The following is a 24255-nucleotide window of genomic DNA, read 5'->3' on the forward strand; positions in this document are numbered from 1 at the left end:
TAGGTGTGCTGTGGGACGTGTATGGACCGGTGATATAGGAGGAATGGTTCGTTTATGCTACAGTAGCCAGATGTATCAGGAAGGATCTCATATCAAAAGGTCCTTCGCATATCATCACAGACTGAACAATCCACAGCACACGTAGCCTTCACACAATCTTCTATGAAGTGGTGTTATTGTTAGTACTGGGTTTCACTTGATCGATAGGGCAAGTTGACTAAGTCAACGGTCTCACTTGGTCCTTTCCTAGACGCCAGAAACAGATCAAGAACACTACGGCAAAGCCAACTCCTCCGCAGGCAATTCCTACAAAGGGCCAGATGAGATCAGGGTCCTTGAGAGCAGGAGTGATGGCGGTCTTGATGGCAGTAGAGACGGCTGACATGGACAGCAGCAGCGACATGACCACGGATTCGAGACCAGCAGGAGACAGGGAGTAAGCCAGCTCGTAAGAGGTGATCACTGCAAAGATCTCAGAGACAGCAGCCAAAAAGTAGGGAACCACCTGCCACCAGATGGTGATATGAGACACCCCCTCGGGACACTCTGTGGCATAATATCCACAAGGAGACGTTTCGTAAACACGCCATTGAATGATTGCACCAGCCCCGGAAGAGGCAGCAGCCAGCATGAAGCCCAGAAACATGCGGAAAGAGGCTCGGAAGTTGATTTTCAGCCGTCGGAGCGTGGGGTAGATGATATAATCGACAATAGGGATGCATACAATGATGGTAATGGGATTGAAGTTGTTGAGGAGATCGTTGGGCACGCCATTGGTGAGCATGGAAGCACCCTGAGAATTGAACAAGGCTCCAATACCCTCGTCGTTGATCCAGTACATGGGGAAGAAGAGGAAGAATCTGCAGGCCATAAGAGTGGAATTGACGTCAAAGACAAAGTCCTCGGAGTAGGTGGGTGGCTTGCGCATAATTCTTTGGTACAAGACTCCGTAAAAGCCACTGAGAACAGAACTTTTGCTGGGAGGGACCTTGTAGACATCCTTTCGAACGTACCACAGAAGAGGAGGCAAGAGAAAGTAGAGGATGGTGGGGATGAGAAAGGCGAGCCAGAAACCAACCCTTTTCTCAGAGTAGGCTGTAGCAATACCCAGAGTGACCCCAATGTTGATGCCCCAATAGTAGACCAGGGTCATTCTTTGCAGAGTAGCATCTCTGTCAATGACTACTTCTTCGCCAGAAGGCAGCTTCTTTACCCAATTTGCCTTTTCTCGGTACTGGTCCAGCAGCAGAGGTAGAATGTTGGGTTTGAACAGACCAGTTCCGATAGCAAAGACCAACAGGCCGACCATGAAGACACCGAAAGACGCGTTGGTGTGTTCGATAATACCGGGGATGCCAGCAATCACAATTATCACGTGACCCACTCCACACACAATGGTGCCGGCCCAGATGGTGTTGAATCGTCCGTATCGGGCGTCGGCAAGCCAGGCTCCCCAGAGAGGAGCCACGTAGGAGAGAAACTGCAAAACGAGAGTGACGACGGTGGCAATTTGGAGACCCTTCCCTAGAGCTCCGGGAGTCAGCTGAGTGCCTACTGGTGAAGCTCCCCATCCGTTTCCTCCCTCAGGAAAGGGAAACTGGACGTAGTTTGAGATGACATTGACTAGGCCGTAGTAGGAGCCACGTTCGGCAAACTCGACAATTGACAAGAGGTAGGTCATTTTTCCAACCGGTCCAGCAATGTGTCTGAGATCCTTGTCGGAATCTGTGGCGGTTCTGAGACCCTCAGGGTTATGTTCGTCCGTGTAGGCAGCCCATTCGGAGTACACCTCTTGGACTGAGCAGCTGTCGGTGACTTCGACGATGATGTCTTCGCGTTTTTCTTTGGTCAGGATAGATGCAGGTCGAGAAGGAGTTGGGGTTCGAGTAGAGTCCATACTGGCTCGGACTCTCTCTAGAGCCAGGTGTTTGGACATGTTGACAGTGGTTGTAGGAGATGTTGATGAAGTTGATGATGTAACAGATCAGAGAAAGGCACATACTTATACCATGTACGTCTGGTGCACGTAGATGAAGACTCGTATGACTGGCACGCGGTTATCTCGGTGTGTGGGGAATATGTAGATGTTTGTTTGCGGAGTCGCAGCAAGCTGAGGGGTGGGCAATTTTGGATCGAACTGCATTGTTATGATCGTGGAAAAGAGGGGAATCGACCAAAGTAGGTAACTGTAGCATCATCATAGAGCTATTTTCAATCGACGGGTTTATCTCACACGAAGAGATCTGCATTTCTCATGTCGGCGGCTAAGCATGTGCAGAGGAATATGCAAGTCCACATGTTGGAGCATGAGCTGAGTTGAAGAGAGATGTTGTTGGTATCACTGTGGTCGTTGGGGACGGGAGATTTCATTTGGTTTGTTTGTTTTTCTCTGTCTTTTTTTCAGCGAGCTCTGGAGGCACTTTTTCGCTCCAGATCAGCTTGGATTAGATTAGGTTGAGTGAACGGTGAGAATGCAGACGGAGTGGAGCGAGAGCACCATGTACGATACGAAGTCGAGTGGGGTTTTCGTGGTGGAATGATGGGGTCAAACAGTGACTTTGGGTCAGATTCTTTCTGCGCGAAAACTGCCGCCGGAGGCCATCAACGGGCATTTACGGGCTTAAGCGGGGGTCATCAACGGAATAGGTATCACAACTATAACACCACAGCTGTTCTCGGAGATGGCTTCCCGACGGTTCAGGGAATGCACGAGAGCCGGTACAGTACTTGTTGTATGCCGGTACAAGTACTTGTTGTTTTCCGGTACAAGTACTTGTTTGTATTTCGCATTACTGCTTCTGCCCTCAATGAGTCAACTGGAAGTGTTTGAGTTCCAGTTGTGCAGGTTGGAGGTATGTACTGTACTGTACCATGATCTCGCCCCAACGATATAGTACTGTGAACTTTTCCGGAGCTGATAATAGAAAAAGTGAATGGCCTTCTACCAACGAATGTCATCCTACCCAGTCTGTTGCGTATGCTGTACTTGTACCCGTATAGTACTGTACCAGCACTTGTATGTACAAGTATACACTGGCATTGTCCATAGTAGAAGTATGTACTGTACCTCATTTCTCCCCTACCAATTAACCCAAAATAAGAATTTACCTCTGAGATGAAGATGCGACCATGCCGTATCGCTCACCAGGAGCTGTCATACAAGACATGTCATGATGATGTGGAAGGCTTTTGATTATCAATGTCCAATTTCGTCACCTCTTCTAGTTAAATATTTCCATCATGGATCGTCTCACCATCCAGTCGGCTTGTATCGCCTCATTCTTACTTGTCCTCGTGCTGGTGCTAGAGCTTTCTCATTGTCCTTTCCCCCCTGTGACTGGCTGGCTGATAAGCTTGAAGCTACGTAACTGTAGCGGAGAACGAGTATGATGTTAAGACGAGTACGAGGGTAAGACGAGTACGGGGAAGACGAGTACGGGGAAACGAGTACGAGGGTAAGACGAATACGTACTAGTAGGTTGATATCTGGCCGCATTTGATTACGGAGACGAAAAACTATCATCCTGGGGTTCTTTTTCGGGCATCACGTGATCTCATTTCCCTTTGTCGTTGCTCTTTAATGTTCATTTTCAATCGTTGGTGTGCCGTTGCAACTCATCATCGTAGTTTTTCGCCAAGTGAACTACAGTGTACATATGTATGTACATACATACTTCCCGCGCGTATAATATAGCAGTCGTAGTCGGACCGCAATGTGCTGCCGCTACTGTGCTGTGACTACTGTACCATAGATCTTGGTTGTCTTCTAGCCATCGGTAATTTCTTGTATTTGTATACGTACTCGTACCTACACGAGACTCACAATGACCGAGTAGGAGCGGCTAACGTGGATCCACCCCACCCAAGGAACCCCGCCTGCAGGCCGTACCTAGAAAGTGCACTCCATGCATCCAGCCCCACAGTTGCCGCAATTGCCAGTGTATTGCCACTGCCACTGCCACTGTTCGATATTTTGGTGCTGTACGATACCGGGGACGACCATATCTCGTTTTTGTTCTATCGAGTGCCATAGATAGTTCAGTCCAGACTCAGTCCAGACTCAGTCCAGACTCAGTCCAGACTCATGAAGGGCTGTGCAGATTTAGATTCCTGACAGTCACAGTTTTGGAAAGAGACAGAATTTTACGTCATTGTGGGTGGCTACTTGTAGGAGCAATGGAAATTCGTTGTATCATATGAAGAAAAAGCAGCTCACAGGTAGACAATGTGGCATTCCTGCTTTTGGTTGGTGTTTGTCATGCTGTTTATGGTCCGTTATCCACTCTTAGGAGTCCACGATCTCCAACCACTTAACTAGTCGCGGAATACCAAGATCCGCGGAAACTCCAAAACGGAACATATGAAAGGACGTATAACTGTGGATGGAAGGACACCACCTGAAATCTGAAAATACCACAAGAAACTACAGATTTCACATTACAGTTCGACACCTTTTCTAATTAAAAATACTTCTTTCAAGCCTTTCAAATCGCCGTCGCTTTTATTTCGCAACTTTTGGTCTGAGTAGACAGTAAAACCGTCCAACAAAGTTCGCCAGCACCGTGGGCCCGTTTAGCTTAGGGGTAGAGCGTTGCACTTGTATTTTCAGAATGTACTGGAATGCAAAGGTCACTGGTTCGATTCCAGTATCGGGCAGTTCTTTTTGCCCCGTCAGCCCCTGACGTTCCGTCATGCACATTCTGCTTCATGTGTGCCGGTTTTCAGCGTGCCACTACCTATGTTCTGCCCCTTACATCCACAGCTGTAATACGACTGAACTCTGTCTGTCTACTGTGCGATATTGTACCATAACTCACAGTGCAAGTTAGCCGTTAGTTTTAGCTCTTGTATGCACTGTGGCGTAAGGTTGCGCGGTACAGTAACTGGAGCTGAGTAAAAAAAAGCACATAGATAGAGTAGAAGACGGGGCAGGTGTTGTGATAGACAGCGGATGAAAAGATATTTCGCCAGTTGGGTGTGCACATACGGAAAAGTGTCTTGCAGATTGCGTTTGCTGTTGACCACTCAGGATCTACGGGCTTCGTTTCCGTGTCCCGTCTCCGTTCGATAAAGTTCACTGCCTGGTATCAATCAATCTCACCTTGCACAACTCTGAAGAGCACAACATTTTACGACATCTCGAGTGTTTTCACCGAGCGGGCAAAAACGGGAGTACTAGATAGCGAGAACTAGAGACGGCAGTGCCCAGTTGAGAAGCACCGACGACCCATCTTCAAAAAAACACAAAAAACAGCAAGTGAAACCTCTTTCGACAGCAACCAAAACCGCACCCTTCACCACTCTCATGGACGACGTACCGTTAATAGTGGGACTGACCTCGGGCCTGGGAACGCTGATTCTCGGGCTCATTCTCATCACAGTGTGGCTGACCATCCCCTCGAGCCGATCGTCCGGCCGTATCAGACTGGGAGGCTCTGCTCCGGGATCCTACGACGATGAACAACAGTTTCTACGGGACGAGGTCGAGGCCATCGAGGCCATGGACGAACAGCAACGCGAGGCCTACTTTGCCGCCAAGGCCTTCATCCAGACCAACCCCCCAAACAGCGCCCAGAGCGAGATATCTCTCGGCCAGTACATGACCATCCAGGAGAAGGGCGTGGCAGCCTGGGAGTTCCAGATGGACCTGTTTGCCAACACGAGCAGCGCAGCCCTCAGCAACGCCGCCCAGAGCGCCCACATTACCTGCTTTGTGGAAAACCGCACGGAGCTGCAGTTTCTGGGAGGTGTCATCAACCGACAGACCGACTCCGACATCACATACACGTCGCCACGGTCGGTCCAGACCAACCTGCCGCTCCCCAAACAAAATGAAACCTACTACTGGGAGGTCAAGATGTATGACAAGCCCGTCGATACCACCGTGGCCGTGGGACTGTGCACCAAACCATACCCTCTGTCTCAGCTCCCGGGACAGCACCGGTACTCTGTGGGCTTCGAGTCCACCGGCCACAAGCGCAACAACCAACCCTTCAACGACGTGCCCAAGTACGGACTACCCTTCAACCAAGGCGATGTTGTTGGCGTGGGTTACCGACCCCGAAGTGGCACCATCTTCTTCACCCGCAATGGAAAAAGACTCGAAGAGGTGGTCCACGGCATGCGGCTCAACCTCTTCCCCACCGTGGGCGCTACCGGACCTTGTCAACTGCATGTTAATTTCGGACAGTCTGGATTTGTGTTCATCGAGGCCAATGTCAAAAAGTGGGGTTTGGCCCCCGTCCAGGGCAACCTGGCCCCTCCGCCTCCCTACGGCCGACACCAGCAAAACTCGCTGCTTCTGGAGTCGGAAGAACCCGAGGCCGAGGTTGACGAACCCGAATCCCCTCCTCCTTCTTTCGAGAGGACTCTGACCAGCACCTCCACCGCTTCTCTGGGAGACCTCCAATGCGAGTACCCCGAAGAAAGCATCAATCTGGCCAAACTGACCCCCCAACAGGGGTCCGTGGAGAACTTGCCCCGAGCTTCCGAGACTGCGACCAACAACCAGCCTACTAGCTCTGTTACAGTGGAAGATGTCACTGATGAGACCACCCCTGGAGATGCAGTTAGCGTCTCTTCCTCTACGTCCGACGGCCAAACAGTCCTGGACATGTTGGAGGAAGCTCAGTCTGTCATCATCGATCCTCCCCAGCGGTCTCTTAACACGTCACCACCTCCTAGTTATAAGAGCGACAGTGACTCAAGTTGAGACAGCATTCCACTGACTATTTAATGTACATTTATTTATTGAGGCGAATCTAAGAACGGAAACGAAGAAATGAGTCCACAACAACCTTTGAAAGAAGGGCCGTAAGTCATGAGTGGTGTGTCTACAATGTAGTGTGTATGTAACTAAATACACATGTTTGTAACTACTACAGAATCATTCTGGCCATTGCATTATAAAGAATCATGAAATTATGTGGTTATACAAGAGCTCAGTACCCGCCTGATTCCTGTGTATTGTACTTCGTAGCTAAGTCCAAGCGTAAGGAGACTTTGCTCTCAGTTTCTCTCCATGAATATAAAAGACGAAAGGAATAGGAATCATGATGCAACTGACAAACCCCAGCAAACTGGTGGCCCAATGGTAGCTCCAGTTGTCAAACATTTGTCGTGCAAACAGAGGGAAGGCGCAGGCCATGGCCGATCGTACAAAGGCGTTGGCAGCCATCGCTGAAGCAGCGTAGACTCGATAACCGTCTACGAGGAACCCAAAAGTGCCAGCAAACACAAGAACGATGCCTGCTCCAAAAAATCCGGAGCCGATCATGGGAACAATCCAGTGAATGGAAGGATAACATGTCCATCCGAACCAAAAGAGACCAATGGGACACAGGAAGCAACCAATCATCATGGGGATGAGTTTCAGCTCGGGCGCTCCTCCGGGTTTTCCCTTGGCGATCTCCTTGTCGTTGAACCTCTTGGTCAGGTATCTCATTAAGGGAATGGATCCGTAAGTCGCTGTCAGTTGGCCGACTCCTAGAGGCAGAAACGACATGCCCTTGAATTGGAGCTGGAAGTTGTAGATGTTACCAAACACCAGAGGAAAGACCACAAAGAAGCCGTACACAATGGCCAGTAGAAATCCAGAGTAGACACAGACTAGCAGTACCATTGGATCTCGACTCAGAAGTCCAAACGGTCGCTGACAGTTGGTCATGACACTTTTTCCCAGAGACTGAGTCTTCTTAGTCTCCATCAGAGCACAGGTGTAGTAGACTGGGGTCTTTTCGTTGATGGTAACTGGAGCACTGGGGTTCTTTTCTGGGTCTCTGGAGAAGACAGAAACCAAATGATCTTTCAAGTTCTTCTCCCGTTCACCTCTCAGTCTTCTGACTTTTCGTTCAGTGAGCACAGGAGCATAGGTTTCCTTGGAGAACAGGATGACAATGGCAAAAAGCACTCCACTCCAGATCATCATTACCCAGAAGGCCCATCTCCACTTTGTGTTTTGAACAATGAATCCTGAAATCAGAGGGCCGATTACTGGACCAAAAAAGGGGGAGATTGAGAAGGTTGACATTGCTAGCACCAGCATATCGCCCTCGGTCTTCTTGTCGAAGATGTCGGTGATAGTACCTCCAGAGACAGCGGCAAACGAGGAGCTGAAAAAGGCGCTGAGAAACCGTCCAACCAGCATTGTCTGGATGTTAGGTGCTAGACACACTGGCAACTGGAAGATAACGTAAAGAAACAGACCAGCAATGTAGATGGGTCTTCGTCCATAGTACTCAGACAGGGGTGCAAACAACATGGGTCCGGAACCTAGACCCAGAATGAACAGGGAAATACCTAGAGAAGCCACCACTTTTCCACAATGAAGTTCTTTCATGATGGGTCCTGTAGCGTTACCAAACGCACTGGAATTGGCTGTGATTTGGAGGAACGTTGCACACACAATGCCTGCTAGTAGCCACTTGTGAGCCAAGCTGAGTTGTGTAGAGATATTCTCAGGGTCATCAGGTTCAAGAGTCACCATGATGACTTCGGGTCGGCGATCTCCATCTTGGGTGTCACTCAGAGATCTGGGGCCATCAGAAACCGTTGGTGGAGTTTTGATTTCAGCAACATTCACTTCGGGAGAACTATTCGCAGTAGAGTGCTCGAATGAACTTGCTGTGGTAGAAACCACCTCGTGATGACTTGTTGTAGGGGTGTCCATGATTGTTTTGCCTGAGTTGCACGGCTACAAAGTCCATTGGTTTATATAACGATCCGAATCAATGTGTGATAGAGTCACGCGCTGCTCCCCTCATCTCTCCCCGCTTATCTAGCACTGCATACTGTGACTAGCAGGATATGTAGTATGGTGATATCAGTGGGGATGGAGGTAGGGACAGAGAAGTGGGAGCATCTTTGGGGTACCTAGAGTTGATATTTTCAAAGTCGATTGACCTTCAAATGTGCTATAACGTAGTTACCTACTGCCCATGGTTGTCACAGGAAGAATCAGCCACCTCCAATTCCTTGGTATACTACCCCACAAACCAAACTACAAGTAGCAGTTAGATCAACTCCCAGACCTTAGATAAGGCAATGTGAGGCACGTAGACCCCAAGAAAGATAGTAGCAGAGCAATCCACGTGATCCTGCTGATTCTCACATGGTTTTATGGGCATGACGCTCTCGAGCCTACCTGATGTTGGTGATGTGAACTTGCAGGTCCAGATTACAAGACTTCAGTTCTCACTTTAGAGGTATTGGACTTCACATAACATAATTAACATATATTTAACACTGAAACAAATTGACCAGCTCTCTAGACAGCACCACTCAGGTCTACAAGTAGTAGTACCGGTAGTACTTGTAGCCTTATCTGTTTCAAGTTCCCCTCCTCATCAACTTAGTATTCTGGACAAGATAGAGGTATGAAGGAGGGGGGAAAGAGACCCGCTCGGTCCAGAAGGTGGTTATTTTGAAGGCATGGACTCCTCACTTTAAATGGATCAATATATCAGGGCTTTTGAGCTATTTTCGAGTTATCGCCATAAGTCAGGGCTTTCCTCGGAACTTAAAATGCCTTGGTCCAGATGGATAGTGGAGTACCAAGCCGCCATAAGGACTAGTGGTTGGACGAAAAAAGTCGAAGGGTATATTACTGCAAGAATCTGAATGCATTTCTTGTTTTTCAGGCACTCACAAATCTCTACCTATCCTCATTGCAGCCTCCAGACACTCCTCCATGCTCTGTTTAGATCTATGAAAAATGGTGCGTTATCTTAGCGAGATCCCCGTTACCCCTCAAGATACAATAGAACCAATATAGCGGCAGGGGATCCGGGAGCTCCGAGAGGTGCGGCTTGTTAAAACCGCGACTATCATGTCGAGATCAAGTCTAAGGAATGACTATGTTTTCTGGAACAGGCTGGTGTTCGCGCACGTAATATTACAGTACTGTATGTAAAGACTGTACTGTTGAGTGATTGTCTACATGTAGAGATACTGTAGTTTACTAGTAGTACGACTGGTGAGCTATGAAAGTTATGTCTGTATCACTGCAGTCTTCAGGTCCACAGCCTCGTGCTACAGTACGTACTTGTGCTTGTACTTGTTCAGGTTCGCACTGCTTTTCCTTCTACTCCTATCCAAAAATCAACTCTGACGAGATTCCCTATACCCAACCAAACTAAGGGCTCCAAAAGTGATTCAACAACACCAAGATCAAAACACAGCCAAAAGGCACCATGAAGCAAAAAGGAAGCTCGCAATGGCTTACACGCACCGTATTTGTACAAGTACAAGTACGCGAAAGTCACATTATCATTGCTCTTACTCGCATAACCCTTCTACTCAAGCTCCTCTAGTATTGGGAGTTCCTCAACTCATCCAATCAAACCAATATATTATCTACTTTCGCTTTTTGCCCTTCTTTTTGCCGTCCTTCTTCTCCTTCTTTTCCTGGGCGACCTCCTTCGGAGCTTCGGGCGCAGGAGTCTCTTCTTTCTCAACGTACTCGGTGTTGCTCATGGTCAGAGCAAAGCCCTTTTCTCGCACAACGGCGGTGGATCCGGGGGCGAGAGGCGCAGGAGCACTAGAATCCTCCATATTGACGTCCTCGGTCTGATTGTCCAGCTTGGCCTTTTTGTTTGTTCGCTTCTTCTTGGACACCTTGGTGATCTCCACTCCTCTAGGACCCAGGGCACTAAGCAGCCGATTCAGCTGCTTGGCACGAGTGATCTTGATTCGGAAACACACGCCGGAGACGGGATCAAAGGTTTTGGCGTACAAAATGGGCTGGGCAGCAGCAGAATCCTCGTCCTCCTCAGCCTCGGGAGTGGCTTCTCGTGTCGGGTCGACTTTTCGCACCTGGTGTTTGTAGGTAAGCGACAGCCGGGTGGTGTCGGGACGCGCCTCCAGAATCGAGGCACTTCGCTGGATAAACGTGTCCAGATCGTGGATTCTAGGCATGTTGTGTGTTTCTGGCAGAAGTGTCACAACAGCGGTGATGATGATGTATCTGCATGCTGGAATTTAGTCACGTGAGTTGGGAGGTAGGACAAGTACATATGGTGCTCGTAGGAGCAGGCAGGAGCTGCAATTCAGAGGACAAGTTGAGCTGCGAAACAGGGATAAAATAGTGATCACGTGACCGTCGACTGGCGTTGGCTGCCGTTGAAAAGCAATTTGGCAAGTTCACCTACATTTTCACCTATTCTTTCTTCCACCCGCTCCATGTTTGATTGTGGGTAAGGGTAGAGCTACAGTAGGGGAAAACCTCCCAACTCGGTTTTTGACCTTTACCACACACGGCGAGATGGATGTACCCTTTGTACTGTATGTACTGTACGTACAAGTATGCCTGTAGTTTTACATTAAGAAACGCCACAATAGAGCTGACCAAAGCGCCAATTTGGTGTGGACCGGTTTTAAAAAGGTTGGGCTCAGCCGAAACAGGTATGGCCCGACTGGACGCCCAGAGGGGCCACTCTTTCCGCAGACAGGTCACAGTCGGGGCCAAGGAGTAATTTACCGGTGGCCAATTGTATGGTATGTGCCCTTTGGTACAAAAGTAGGTCTGGTAGGTCTACAAGTATCGGTGGTATGAGTACATTCTTGTATGTACATACTGTTACTTTACAATTGTATTGTCGCGTAGCGAATACGAGTTCCAGAATCCGTCTTGGGTGCAACTTGGCAAACTCTCAGTACTTATGCAACGCGGCCCATTGGGGGTTATTTGAGGTAATTACGTGCGAACGGACAAACTACCGTACTAATATACTTGTAGCACCAGTAATGGTAAGGAAGCCCAAAGTCAAATGGGCGTTGTGCTCATAGTAACTGAACGGGTGCTCCGTCTATGCATTTCCTATAGCTAGGATATACTTGTGCTCCTTCAAGTATTCCACAGTACTCCTACTACTAGTATTGGCACGTATGATCGTAAGGGAAAGAAGAGGGGAACATGTATGGCCGAGCAAGTGTAGCAGAAAGCATGTCCGTGGCAAGTGAACCAGATACCCTTGGCAACATGTTAGCGTCTCAGTTGGAACCGCCTCCATACAGGTGCTGACTGACTCCATGCATGCACCTTGTCCCTCCTCCCAGCAATCTAAAACCAGGAGGACATGCATAATCTTTCGCAGGACCAGCAATTTGATACAAGAAAGACACACTATCATAACCGACTTTTCACTAGAGCGGATCCACCCAGCTTAATAGACGCTCCTTCACCACACTCGCCCCACACATGACTGCCCCAGAAACCATCTCGCGCTGGGAAACACAGCTGTCCGCCTGGTACACCACCACCAGCGAGGCTCTGGCCCAGGCGGCCCAAGCCAAGCACAACCTGGCCATTTTGAGCGCCAGGCGCCAGCTGGACGGCTCGTGGCTCCCCGAGGGCGTCACCGATGTCGACAGCTACCGATCCCAGCAACTGCAGCACGTGCAGTACCTCGGATCAGACGTGACCACCTGGATCTACCACGACATTGGCAAGGAGCTGGCCAACAAGCTGCTGGAGATCAAGAGCCCAGAGGACGAGACCAAGGCCACGGAAATGCTCAACCAGACGCTGCTGCTGCTGCAAAAACGTCACGCGCAGGAACTGGGCAAACTGCGGACCGACGAGGCCACCCAGCAGATTCTGCTGCCCCTCACCAAAGACGAGAAACGGCCTGCAACCCAGACTGATTTCTTCAAAATGATGAAGGAGATGGAGACTGGCCAAGAGGGAGGAGAACGAGACCACCGGCCCTTCACCAGAGATCAGGTCAACATCTACTACAACGACTGGCTGGAGAAAGAAAAAGAAGAGAAGGAAAAGAAGGACAAGGACAAGAATTAGAGGTAGCAGTACAAACCGACATAAAAGGGACTCGGACAACTCCAATACAGAAGGAAATTCATATAATAATGCATTATAAAACGTCACCAAAGTCGATACTTGAACAGAAAGCGTGGTTGTACTGCAAATAATAATATGCACTCTGATAACAAGTACAAAAAGTGTACGACGATAGCGCCATCCACTAATTAATTTAGTGTATATTATTACAGTATTGTAGCCGATAGCCAGAAGTATAAAGTGTAATGCAGTAGTAATTTCATATGGCAATTAGCTACTTATATATATAAGTATATGGGTGTTGATGGTGATGGGGGGGCTAACCCGATTGGATGTAAATATACACAGCACTCGCACGATATTCGAACGGTACTCAAACAGCACTTGAATAATCTATTTGTGCATGTAGCTAAAGGAGCCGATATCTCCTCTTCCCTTAACCAAGAAGTCCCTCCTCCTCTTCTCCTCCCTTGCCCTTCTTCTTTCGCGACGACTCACCCTGCTGATCGTCCTCATCCTCGTCGTCTAGAGCAAACAGAGTGGCATCATCTGTAGCCTCAATCTCGGGCGATTTCGAGCTGGAGGCTCCCTCCTTGTCCTTCTTCTGGTACACTCCCGATAGAGTGGCCTTGGTGTCGGATCGGGTGAGATCCACATCATCGGGCATGGAGTCAATGGATGTTCGGTTATGGTCTCCAAAAGGGTTTTCCTGGGGGATGCCGCCGACGTTTCGCTCCTCATCGTCGTCTTCGTCGTCAGAGCCGGCCAGAGATCCAATCTCGAACTCCTGGGCGTCGTTCTCATCCTGGGCCAGCTCAGTGGACATGGCAAACCGCTTGTTGTTGGCGGTGGGTCGCCAGATAAAGGCAATGAGCAAAAAGTCAATGAAGTAGATGACGTTCACCCAGCCGTCAAATAGGAACCATCGGTATTTCCACTCGGAAACAATAGTGTCGGTCATGGAGCCGGAGGTCATGATCAGAGCATTGAAGAAGAAGAAGCCGCAGATGACAATGACGGAACCAAGCAGAATCCACCACAAGTTTCGGTACATCTGCGCCTTGACGTGCTGCTTTCGCTCCACCAGATACTTTGTGGTGGCGGTTAGAGAAGACAGAATCCAAATGTAGAAAGTGGTCAGAGTGATGGACAGGGGGATGATGAGGAACAGAATCACGTTGGACGCATCCACGGGGTCCATCAGATACAGGGCAATGGTAAAGATGAGGGTGAAGACGAAATGAATGCCTCCCAGAGCCTGGCACTTCCACATGAGATTGCCCAGAGTGGGCTTGACAACACCGTATCCAAGACAGACAATGAGCAGCAGGAAGAAGGTGAAGGCATTTCGCATCGAATTGAGAATCGAGACAATGACCAGGAAGGCCTTGGAGCCGGGAGAGTCTCCGGTCTCGTTGACAATGTCGTAATAAGACCACACAAACATAACCTCAACCACCAGGAAACCAAAGATACCGGTGATGTAGTTCTGGACAGGCAAAACGTCCTGTCTGTGTTGCCAGTAGGAGAACATCCACAGCAGAAAGGCCACCAGGTAACAGATTGACAGAATGCCGTAGAAGGGGTGCTTGGGGATCTGACTGCCAGGGAGGTATCCGTATGCGCTCTGAATGAAAATCTTACCCTTGTAATTGTCGTCGTTCGAGAAGGTGGCGATACAGTAGTAGCCAGTTTTGGACACGTCGTATCTGTAGGTCTCTGGTTCTCGCAGGTTTACCCGATGCGTCTCGATCTTGGCGTATGTCTCCACCTCTCCCTCCTTGGGGATAATATATGTACCCTCCTGTTCCTTGGTACACAGGTTCGAGTCGATGGCTTGCTGGTCACAAACGTACTTCTTGATACCTGTGTCGCCGGGGATGTCGGAGCCCATCTTGTCGACATCTCGGTACTCGAAGATGGCGAACGCCAGCCAGTCGTCTGTGTCTAGTTTTTCGGGGGTGAACTCGATGTAAACGTCGTGCTTTCCTCCCCAGTCCTCTTTGTTGTAGATACCCGAGCATTCCTGGCGGGAGTTTTTGTTCTGTGTTAGTCTTAGTCAGGTTGGAAAGCTGTAACCGGAGATAACTCCAAGATAGATGTGGAAGGCGTGATTAAGCATGTCTTCGTGCACGGCGCCCCAAAAGAGACACCAAAAAAATTCTCGGGAAGCCCCCGAGCAATTGATTTCGAGCGGAGATGCTTTTTGCCCAACCTTCGTGTACAATATCGAAGCCAACGTGTCCGCCCATAGCCCCCAGACCAAGTAGCTCATGGCGGGCGGTAGGTACCAGGTGCCTATTCTACTCACAATCTTCAAAACCTCGGCACTTGCTCCTAGAGCAAGAAAGGCCAGCGCCAAATTGACACACTTCATTTTCGCTGACGTGAGTGTGTGTGTTTGCGTCGTGTGTGTGGTGTGTGGTGTGCTGTGGTGAACTGGAAAGCTGGGGGTACGTATATCCGAACCATGCAGATGCGCTGTTAAACTAAGGTTGACTGGTGTGCCAAGCAGCTCATAACCTGTCGAGTCGTGGCACAGCTATGGGGCGCTTGGCGGTGCAGAAATGGGCCAATCAGATAACTGGATCGGCCAGATTGCGAAATGAATAGTCGCCACTGGCTACAGTGCCCGCAGTCCACTTTGAGCGATTAAGTTAGATAACGCATCATTCGTGCACCAGCAGATCAAATGGTGATGGAACGGTGGGATAAGCCGCGTCCCAGAGGAGCCTGGAACAGATCATGCCGAGTCCTGGGGTGGAACTGTTAGTCTACAGGCAGAATACCTCCAAAATATTACCGGAAATTTCCCATTGCTGATCTCACCTGGGATTTCTGTTCTGTAGGTCTGTCGTCATATGCTGACTGGAAAGTTGGCTGCAAGGTTGGGAGGAGTGGTGGTCAAAGAGAAGGAGTAGCACTTGGGAGTTTGGTTGGGAATAGTTGGATATATAATGTTGCGGAGGTCCCTAATTTGGTTTTCCTGGCACATTAATGCAATAATGAAGCGGCCGTTTAATGGAAAGTACCGATGTATCTAACAAATATATAATTATATATAAAATTATTACCAACATTTATGGCTAAGTATGGCGAGATGTCGGCGAGTAAATGTTCTTCACCCAAGTACAGTCAATTGGCTATGTCGTTGAAGGTCACTTGGGTTGAGGGTTTGCCCATCTTTTAGATGCAACATTGGCATATTACACCCGCATCAAATATTGGTCGTAAATCATTAATAAATTACATGAGTATGGTTAAAGATCCCATTCGCTCTTGCCCTGGGGCATAAGCGAGTTCTCAATAAGATCCACCTTGATATCGGAGCAGATGAAGCACTTTTCGGAGATGACATCATCGAGAACCTCCTCCAGCTCCTTCTTACAGGACACTCCTCGAGACTGGAGCTCGCCGATCCGCTTCTTGAGCTTGTAAGAAGCATTCTTGACCACAGCCTCCGTAAGAGCATCGGCCCGAATAGCATGCTGGCAGGGGAAGACATAGAACTTCTTGGACAGCAAAGGGTAGCCTGAAAGAACACAAGACTCGCCAGGCTCAACAATGACATATCGTTTCTGCTGCGTGTGCTCAATTTCTGTTCGAATCTTGTCCGCAGTGGCAATTGAGTCCTTCATTTCTCGCTGGATGTTGACCAGGTTGGAGTTGTAAGACTCCAGAGAGTCACAAATAGCCTGCTTAAAGTCGTCCACAACGACAAAGTCGGGGAACAAAGGCAGAACGTCTTCAATCTTGAGCACCTGGCTCTGTTTGAGAAGAGAAACCACCTGAGATAAGGGAATCTCGTCGGACTTGTCAGACTCCTCAATCACATGTTTGACAATGGCAAACCACAAGTTCTTGCAAAGATCAGGGGTGTAAGCGGCATCAGATTCGTCCAAATCTCGAGTCTGTTCAACCACCTTGATGGCAAGCTCCAGTCTGCCATGGTCAAGAGCAAGCTTGACTGCCTCATGGTACATGTGAATGTTGCAGTAGATGTGAACACAGGACTCGAACCGCTTGCATCGAATGCAAGTACGAAGAGCAAAATCCACATCATAGGGCAACTGAGGAAGAGTAGCACACTCGTGGAGATAATCCAAAAGCTCGGTCTCTTCAGTCTGAGGAGACATAGAAAGCAAAGAAATGAGAGTGTTGTGAATAATAGCATCACGAGATCCCTGCTTTCCCACAACATTTTTCAGGTACCGCACAGCCTGGTCACTGGCAACCTTGCCAGGTCTGACAGTCTGCGAGTAGTTCAACAGAGCAGGAACCATTTTCGTGGGGTCAATCTCCTTTCCTATCACAATCCACGTGTCAACGGTATCTCTGGGAGCATGCACCAGCAGAACCGTCGAGTATTTGTACAGCAATGCACGGTCTTCTTCAGCCTTGACCTGTCGAAGCACCTGAAGAGCCTTGGACCAGTTCTCCAGACCAACCCAGTATTGCAGAACAAAGTTGTAATCCTGAATAGCTGCAGCGTAATATAGCAGCTCCTCCTGTCGGCCGTTGACGCTCATGATCTCAAACACGGTTCCCTTATGCAAATCGCCCTTGTATTTGGTAATAAAGTCGTGGAACTTGGTCGACAGGATTCGACGCTGCTCATCCAGAGGGGAGTCCGAGGTGGCCTCCTGATCATCCAATTTGTTGAACTGCTCCATAAACAACTCGATGATCCATGTGGACACAAGCAGGCGTTGAGTGACATTGGCCTTGGGAAAGACGGTCAACTTGTTCTGAAGGTACTTGAGCAGTGCCTCAGGCTGGTTCGCATCCAAGAACAACAATGCAGTCTGTTCCAAGGGGCGTCTTCGCGAGTTTCCATAGGTGTTGGCTGCTCCAAGATAGTCCTTCTCTTGGATTTGCTTGTCTCCCAGAATACCTAGCAGTTCATCCTGAGAAGAGGGATCAGGGTCGTTTTCAGACAACCGCATAGCCTCGTCCAGATCACCCTGTTCGAGCACCAGCTTCCACATTCCTCGAGACTCGTCGTCCACAGTGATTTCGTAAATGTTTTCAGCTGAGAACAACCAAAAGGTGTGTTGTTTGGGGTCAACTGTGAGACCGGTAAGAGTCTCATTGCCCTGGGTAACATGCTGCTCAAACACCAGCTCATGAGAGAACCGATTGACAATATACAGCTTGGTTTCTGTAGCAATGGCCATATGAAAACTGGTCAGACACATACCCACAATAGAAGATTCCTGGATCTGGTTGAGAATGTAAATATTGGATCCTTGAAAGAAGGTCTTCCGTGACTCCAAAGTGTCATTTTCGTCCTTCTTGATTGTTCTGTGCACAATACCGACCTCTGAAAGCAGAGCAAAGGCCCAAGATGAGGACTTGGGGTCAGGAGGAGTGGCTGACAACATGGCAGCTCTTCCGTTATCGGCACCAAACTCCTGATCTACGTGTTCTTCACGCTCAAAGAACTTGGTGTAGACGGGAATACCGTCCTGCAGGTGGGCAGAGATCTTGCCAGAGTAATAGTAGGCATGTCCATTGGCGTTTGTCACAATGATTTTTCTGTAATTTGGGCTGGATCCGAGCTGAACAACGATTCCGGTGATGGGTGTCACCACGTGGCTATCGGCAGCTTTGAACTCGGCTACCTTGCGCACGTATCTGTCTTCCCGCTTGAAGTACTCGTCCGAGAACTCCAAGCATGTCTCGTAGACGCAGCCGTCTGCCGTTCCCAGTAGCACCTCTCCTGAGCTCAGAGAGCTTTCGATGGGGGACCATGCCACGCATGTGATTGCCAGGTCTCTCAATCGGCCCAGAGACTTGACCTTTGTCGTTTGGTAGTTGAGCACATAATTGTCGCGGGTCTTGGTGGCGATGAGTAAGTAGGAGCCGGTGGGGTCGAGAAACAGGTTCTCAATGTCACATCCGCCGTCCTTGACGTCCACGTCATCCACGCTTTCGGGGTTGTCGAGGTCAATTCGAATGATTCGCCCAGACTTGAGCGCCAGACAGAGAGTGTTGTTGGCCACCGCCAGAGCCACGATCGACGAGATGGCGAACTGGAACTGCACGGGCTCGACCGCAAACTTTTCGCTTTCCACAGCTCGGTTAGGTTCCGGGGGAAAGTCCATGCTGGTGCGATAATTACTTGTAGGGCTGGTGTTGGTGATGTGGAGCTGAGCTGTGCATGCAGATGTCCAGCGAGCTTAATGGAGGGTAGTTGGATGGAGTTCCATAGGACCTACAAAATGTGAATACAGTATTTGTATGAATGCTGGGAAGTAGATTATCTGTAGAAACATTCATGCTGATTAAGGGAGATGTGAGAATTACTTCTCTCATGGTCAGAAAGTTGACGATTTGCTTTTCCCAGCATGTTTCGGCCTGGCGCTATATCATCCTGGATATCTGATCTCTGTACATGGCTGATTAACGTCAGTTGATAGTCACCTTAAAATGTGAACAGGGGGATAAGACAGGCCAAAAAATTACATACAGTATAATTATACAGTAGCTACTTGTACTTGTACTTGTATAATTAAATGAATGTATATGCAGAAAAAAAAAATTGTACAATATACAGAATGTACAGTACAATACATACTTATATTATGTTATAAAAATTGTACAATTCACTTGTACAATATATGATGATACTGTATATAAATAAATAAAAAACCACCACGTAAAAACAAGACGATATAAAGACAACAATGTAGCCCAGTAATAAAAAAAGATGGTAATTTAGAAGAATGAAACACTGCTGAAAAAGAGATCAGACGAATTATCTAATTACAAGTGAACATACCATAGCTACAATAGTCACAAACTGGAACCCTTTTTCGTTCTTCTTCGTCAACTAATATTGACAGGAACTTGTTTATCTTGTCATAATCACGGAGAGCTCTTTCTCACCAATAATTCGGTTAAACGAAGCTTGTACCCCCAACAGTCAGCCATATATCGCATTTCGTAGCACTCTTCCCTATTCTAAAAGTTTAGCCTCGCCACCACTCCTCGTGTGCTACACCAACTCTATCCCGATGAACATTTCTGCAGCACCACACATCACACTATGGGAGCTGGCGGAATTCCATTAAAACTCCTCAGCGAGGCTCAGGTGAGTAAAGAAAAACAGAGGAGGAGTTGACATGATGCAGCAAATGGCGTATGGGCACGACTTTTGTGTCGCCACACACCCCAGAACATAACTAACACAGGGTCATGTTGTCACCGTTGAGCTCACTTCAGGACACACTTATCGGGGAAAATTGATTGAAGGTGAGTACAGAATAAGGGTATTGTGGCAACTTGAGGGATGTCAGCGGAGTCAGGACCTCGCTTCAGCTTGGTGTTGCTCGCTCGCTCAGAATCTCGCGAAGCTGGGTATCCATGTGATATTAAATTAGCACCATGTGATTGTGCCGCAGAGACCGAATTGTTCGTGGAGGTTAGACGACAGATAGGGCAAGCTGCTGAACGGAGCTTCAATGGAGCGGTTTACGCGGAAAGATGGACCATTTGTTATGTGTCGCTGCATTGATGGAGTTGAAATCGACCGTGGCTTATCAGAGGACGACCATAAGCAAGCATAAACGTTTCATTTCAACAAACGAGATCATGCGGCTCGCAGCTGTTTCTCAGAAACCTGGATATACTGCCAAACACTTTCCCCTTAGACCACCATACTAACTCAGCGGAGGATAACATGAACGTGCAGATTCGAGACGTGACCGTCACTGCGCGAGGAGGCCGAGTGTCGCATCTCGAGCAGGTTTACATCCGAGGATCCCACGTGCGGTTCTTTTCCATCCCCGAGATGCTGAAGAACGCGCCCATGTTTCGGCCTCAGACTCTGGCTGCTGTGCGAAGCAGCAGAGGCCGGGGCGGACGGGGACGAGGAAGATGATGTATGTATTTGCTGGCTAGATGTAATGATGAATGTAAAATAGATATTGCGAGCACGAGCACGATAGTACGAGTACAGCACAGGTATCGGTACTGTACTGTAACTTCTGTGGGAATTTTGTCTACAGTAGCAATATTGTAGGCCAAGTAAATATGGTCATGATAGAGTAATTATCAGGCTGGAAGAAAAAACGAAGGCGAGGGGTCCGTATAATGAGGGAGTACGAGACCAAATGGGCACGTATAATACTCTTAAGGTCTTATAATTCATCCATTACTATTTTTAAGACCTCGAATACATCTCAAATCATACAAATACATTCCCTAAATTTTCTTCACATTTCATCTCATCTGCAACTAATTAGTGGGGTTAACCCTAATGGTGTTTCTTGACTGTGTGTCAATCATTCATAGTCCCCAAATTGCTCCGAAAGCGATATGTTTTCGTTAAATAATTCACTGAAACCAAAAACCCAGGCTTCATTAAACAATTAATCATTTCATCAGTTCCTATACCTCCTTTTTCTCCGTGTCCTGTCATCTCAGCTTTTCCGGGGCTTAAGCACACGTAAATACCTCCCAACACCTTAATACGTTATCACGCATTCTGGAGTCGGCTACACGACTAACACATCACCAAACTCGCTCCCAAAAATGAACAAGGCGGCCATCTACGCCAAGTACAACATCTCCGAGGACTATCCGGAGACGTTTACGGAGAGCGAAAACTTTGATCTGTCGGTGCTGCCCGAGGCCGATCCTGCTCAAGAGACGAAATCAGGAGCAGCATCAGCGTCCGTCAACACCTCTCGATATGTGCTGCTGAACCAGCTCGTTGGCGGCAACAAACACAGCAGACACGCCATCACCGACGACGAAGCTGATCCACTGGGATTTTCGGCCTCGGTCATGACTCAATTACGTAAAAAGGGCGTCGATTGCAGCGAGTCTCCGGCCATTGCTAACCAGTACTTTATCTCGTCACGAGACTTCAATCCCCGAGTGTTTCTGCGAGACGTGCATGCGGACGCCTCTTTCGACACCCTTGCTCAATCGTTGGACCACCTGGAGGCTTCAATTACCGAGCAAAGCTCCGCCCTGCAAACCCTCGTGGACCGCAACTTTGACAAGTTCGTCAAGAGTAAGAGCTACCTGGACTCGGTATTCAAGCAATTCAAGTCGTCCGGGTTCACCCAGGAAAACGAGTGGGGCATGGGAGAGCTGACACAGTCGCTAGATGAAGGAAACAGCAAAGCTGCGATCCTGATGAATCCCGTCTTCAACACACGACTCAAGGAAGAACGGCTACAGGCTGCTCTGGAGATGGTGACGGCCAACAGATATCTCTTCGAGCTACCCTCGACAATCAGAGCACACATCAAGGCTGGAGACCATGAGAATCTCATGCGAGACTACAAACGAGGCAAGGAGACCAAGAACGAACGTATGGCACAGGCAGAGCAACTGGGAGACATGACTACCGTCCACATGACCGATAGAATGTGGAACGACGTGGAGGATATCATCGAGGAATACGAAAAGTCATGCTGGACGAAACTGGAAGCTGCTCCTGCTGGATCTCATCTCCCCAGTATCAGTAGGCTGCTAGAGCTTCAGGTTACCACAAACCCTGTCGTGTACTGGGTCAAGCATCGAGCTGCTGTGATTCAACAGGAGATCAATTCTACCTGCGAGAAGCTCATGCTCAGTATCACTATTGCTCGAACCGAGATTCTGGCTCTTCCAGAGAATAACACCGTGTGGGTGGAGAACATTATTGAGGAGGTTCGAGGCCAACCCTGTGCTCCTCCAAGCACAAAGATGTGGATCACCGTGAAGAAGTTTGTGGTGGACATCAATGCTCTTTGTGCTCGAATTGAGGCTCTGTGGAAGGGAACTCGTGACTTTATTGACGGTATTGCCCAACAACAGCTGCCTCCCAGTGAACACCTAAAGTTTTCTGAAGTCGATGCGCGAACTCTCTATGCCAGCATTGGCGGTCTGATCGACCTTGCTGCTCAGCAGATTGGTGAGTTCTTCACCCAGAAGCCCAAGGTCATGAACCACTCCAAACTAGACGCAGCCGACGTGGAAGGTGGACCCGAGAGCTTTCAAGAGACTTGGAAACGGTTTGGATTCCTGCCTCCTCATTCTAACGCTCTTACCACCTGTAAATACCTTCCTCAGCTTGTTCTGGACCTCGCTGTATCTTGTGGGAACATTGTCAACACCCGAATCCCTGGCCAGAACGTTGAAACCCTGCGTCACGTGCTGGACTTGGCCCGAACCCGATCTGTTGAAGCTCTTTGTGCCGTCTGGAAGGACGATACTTCCAAGTTTGAGCTGTTGGAAAATTGGAAGCCGTCCCGAAAGCAGGGTAAGGGTCACGTGACCCATGTCCCCCAAACAGTGTTTGAGTACCAGAAGCTTGTGCTTAGTGGTCTCAAGAAGGTACTTTTCCTCAACACAAACGACCAGGGCCAACGAGATGTCCAAGTGGTTCTTCCTCCTGCTCCCAAGCTTCTACAGGCTCTCCAGACATACTTCCTCTCTACCAATCTTATGATTGTGGACTCCATCATCAAGCTGGTTTCTGGAGAAGAGAACTCCAAGCCAGATGCGCAGTTGCAACAGCTTGCCACTCGACTCAAGGGTGAGATGGACGCTACTGACTACATTTCCGTGCAGACTTCTCCCCTGCCTGCTGACACCAAGATTCTGTGGGTTGTCAGTAACCTGGGAGAACTAAAGACCAACGTCATTCCTCCCCTGGTCAAACAGTTCCAGAAACAGTTTAACACACAGGTCAAATTTGACTACGACGCGCTTACCCAGAGTGAACAGAAGCTCTTCAGTACCTACACAGCCCCCAAGAAGGCCGCTCTGACCGCCGTGATCAAGGAGGGTATTCAGGGCAACAAGGAGCGATGGCCCAGCAACGCCAATCCCACCGATATCTCAAACTACATTTACGAGTCTCTGCTTTTGCTGGTGGTTGTGCATGCTCAGCTCATGTCTATTTCTCCACAGTTGGTCTCTCCTGTTATTCATGCTCTTCAGCAGCATGCACTGGAGTCTCTCCTTGAGGCTATTCGAGAAGTGGAGCTGTTTGGACCAGGAGGCATGTACCAAGCCGTTGCCGACATTGAGTTCTTCCGAACCATCATGGCCTCCTACAACACCAACAATGTACAAAACGTGGTGCAACTTATTTATCAGGCCATTCAGCAGAGTTCTGGTGACCAGAGCGCCTGGACTGGTAGACATGGACCTTGGGAGAAGGTGCAGAAGCTGGTGGGCGAGTGCGCCACAAGAACTTTTGTTTGTTTCAGTTGTTTCCGAAGCTAGCACTAATTTTAGTTGATGTTTAATGACCCATCTTTCCAACCACATACATTCACAATACTGTACGCGAATGGGCTTAAATACTCTCGGCAGCCTTGTGAAGGCATTCTCATGGTGTATTTAGTGGACATTTTGTCGATTAGAAAACTGTAGAGTCCTTGAATGTTGTAATTGCAGCGTATGTAGGGGCCAGACTGTCTGAATCACTGTATGAAAGCGATGTCTTCAAT

General features: G+C 48.7%; 10 protein-coding genes and 1 non-coding gene across 11 annotated transcripts; 5 read left to right on the forward strand and 6 right to left on the reverse strand.

Annotated features, from left to right (window-relative positions):
- Positions 1-217: 217 nt before the first annotated feature.
- On the reverse strand, positions 218-1936 carry YALI1_A19795g (uncharacterized protein; the record flags this gene model as incomplete). Its single annotated transcript, XM_500220.3, has 1 exon — positions 218-1936. The coding sequence occupies one exon, from the start codon at positions 1934-1936 to the stop codon at positions 218-220; it is 1719 nt and encodes a 572-aa protein (XP_500220.3).
- A 66-nt stretch (positions 1937-2002) lies between these two features.
- YALI1_A19798g (uncharacterized protein) lies at positions 2003-2370 on the reverse strand (the record flags this gene model as incomplete). The annotated part of the gene is made up of 2 exons (XM_068281876.1): positions 2003-2186; positions 2234-2370. The coding sequence occupies 2 exons, from the start codon at positions 2368-2370 to the stop codon at positions 2003-2005; spliced, it is 321 nt and encodes a 106-aa protein (XP_068137977.1).
- Positions 2371-4566: 2196 nt separating this feature from the next.
- On the forward strand, positions 4567-4656 carry YALI1_A19821r. Its single transcript has one exon. It is a non-coding gene; the product is annotated as a tRNA-Thr (tRNA).
- Positions 4657-5305: 649 nt separating this feature from the next.
- On the forward strand, positions 5306-6712 carry YALI1_A19829g (uncharacterized protein; the record flags this gene model as incomplete). Its single annotated transcript, XM_500221.2, has 1 exon — positions 5306-6712. One exon carries the CDS (start codon positions 5306-5308, stop codon positions 6710-6712), a length of 1407 nt encoding a protein of 468 aa, XP_500221.2.
- Positions 6713-6979: 267 nt separating this feature from the next.
- On the reverse strand, positions 6980-8668 carry YALI1_A19862g (uncharacterized protein; the record flags this gene model as incomplete). Its single annotated transcript, XM_500222.3, has 1 exon — positions 6980-8668. The coding sequence occupies one exon, from the start codon at positions 8666-8668 to the stop codon at positions 6980-6982; it is 1689 nt and encodes a 562-aa protein (XP_500222.3).
- A 1685-nt stretch (positions 8669-10353) lies between these two features.
- Positions 10354-10914, reverse strand: YALI1_A19885g (uncharacterized protein; the record flags this gene model as incomplete). The annotated part of the gene is made up of 1 exon (XM_500223.3): positions 10354-10914. The coding sequence occupies one exon, from the start codon at positions 10912-10914 to the stop codon at positions 10354-10356; it is 561 nt and encodes a 186-aa protein (XP_500223.1).
- Positions 10915-12196: 1282 nt separating this feature from the next.
- Positions 12197-12796, forward strand: YALI1_A19898g (uncharacterized protein; the record flags this gene model as incomplete). The annotated part of the gene is made up of 1 exon (XM_500224.1): positions 12197-12796. The coding sequence occupies one exon, from the start codon at positions 12197-12199 to the stop codon at positions 12794-12796; it is 600 nt and encodes a 199-aa protein (XP_500224.1).
- Positions 12797-13232: 436 nt separating this feature from the next.
- Positions 13233-15173, reverse strand: YALI1_A19924g (uncharacterized protein; the record flags this gene model as incomplete). Its single annotated transcript, XM_500225.4, has 2 exons — positions 13233-14840; positions 15108-15173. The coding sequence occupies 2 exons, from the start codon at positions 15171-15173 to the stop codon at positions 13233-13235; spliced, it is 1674 nt and encodes a 557-aa protein (XP_500225.2).
- Positions 15174-16056: 883 nt separating this feature from the next.
- Positions 16057-18903, reverse strand: YALI1_A19965g (uncharacterized protein; the record flags this gene model as incomplete). The annotated part of the gene is made up of 1 exon (XM_500226.2): positions 16057-18903. The coding sequence occupies one exon, from the start codon at positions 18901-18903 to the stop codon at positions 16057-16059; it is 2847 nt and encodes a 948-aa protein (XP_500226.2).
- Positions 18904-19847: 944 nt separating this feature from the next.
- On the forward strand, positions 19848-20681 carry YALI1_A19974g (uncharacterized protein; the record flags this gene model as incomplete). The annotated part of the gene is made up of 3 exons (XM_500227.3): positions 19848-19892; positions 19993-20053; positions 20470-20681. 3 exons carry the CDS (start codon positions 19848-19850, stop codon positions 20679-20681), a joined length of 318 nt encoding a protein of 105 aa, XP_500227.1.
- Positions 20682-21334: 653 nt separating this feature from the next.
- YALI1_A19989g (uncharacterized protein) lies at positions 21335-24028 on the forward strand (the record flags this gene model as incomplete). The annotated part of the gene is made up of 1 exon (XM_500228.3): positions 21335-24028. The coding sequence occupies one exon, from the start codon at positions 21335-21337 to the stop codon at positions 24026-24028; it is 2694 nt and encodes an 897-aa protein (XP_500228.2).
- Between the last annotated feature and the right edge of the window lie 227 nt (positions 24029-24255).

The sequence above is a fragment of the Yarrowia lipolytica genome, chromosome 1A, assembly GCF_001761485.1.
Source record: "Yarrowia lipolytica chromosome 1A, complete sequence".
NCBI lineage: Eukaryota > Fungi > Ascomycota > Dipodascomycetes > Dipodascales > Yarrowia > Yarrowia lipolytica.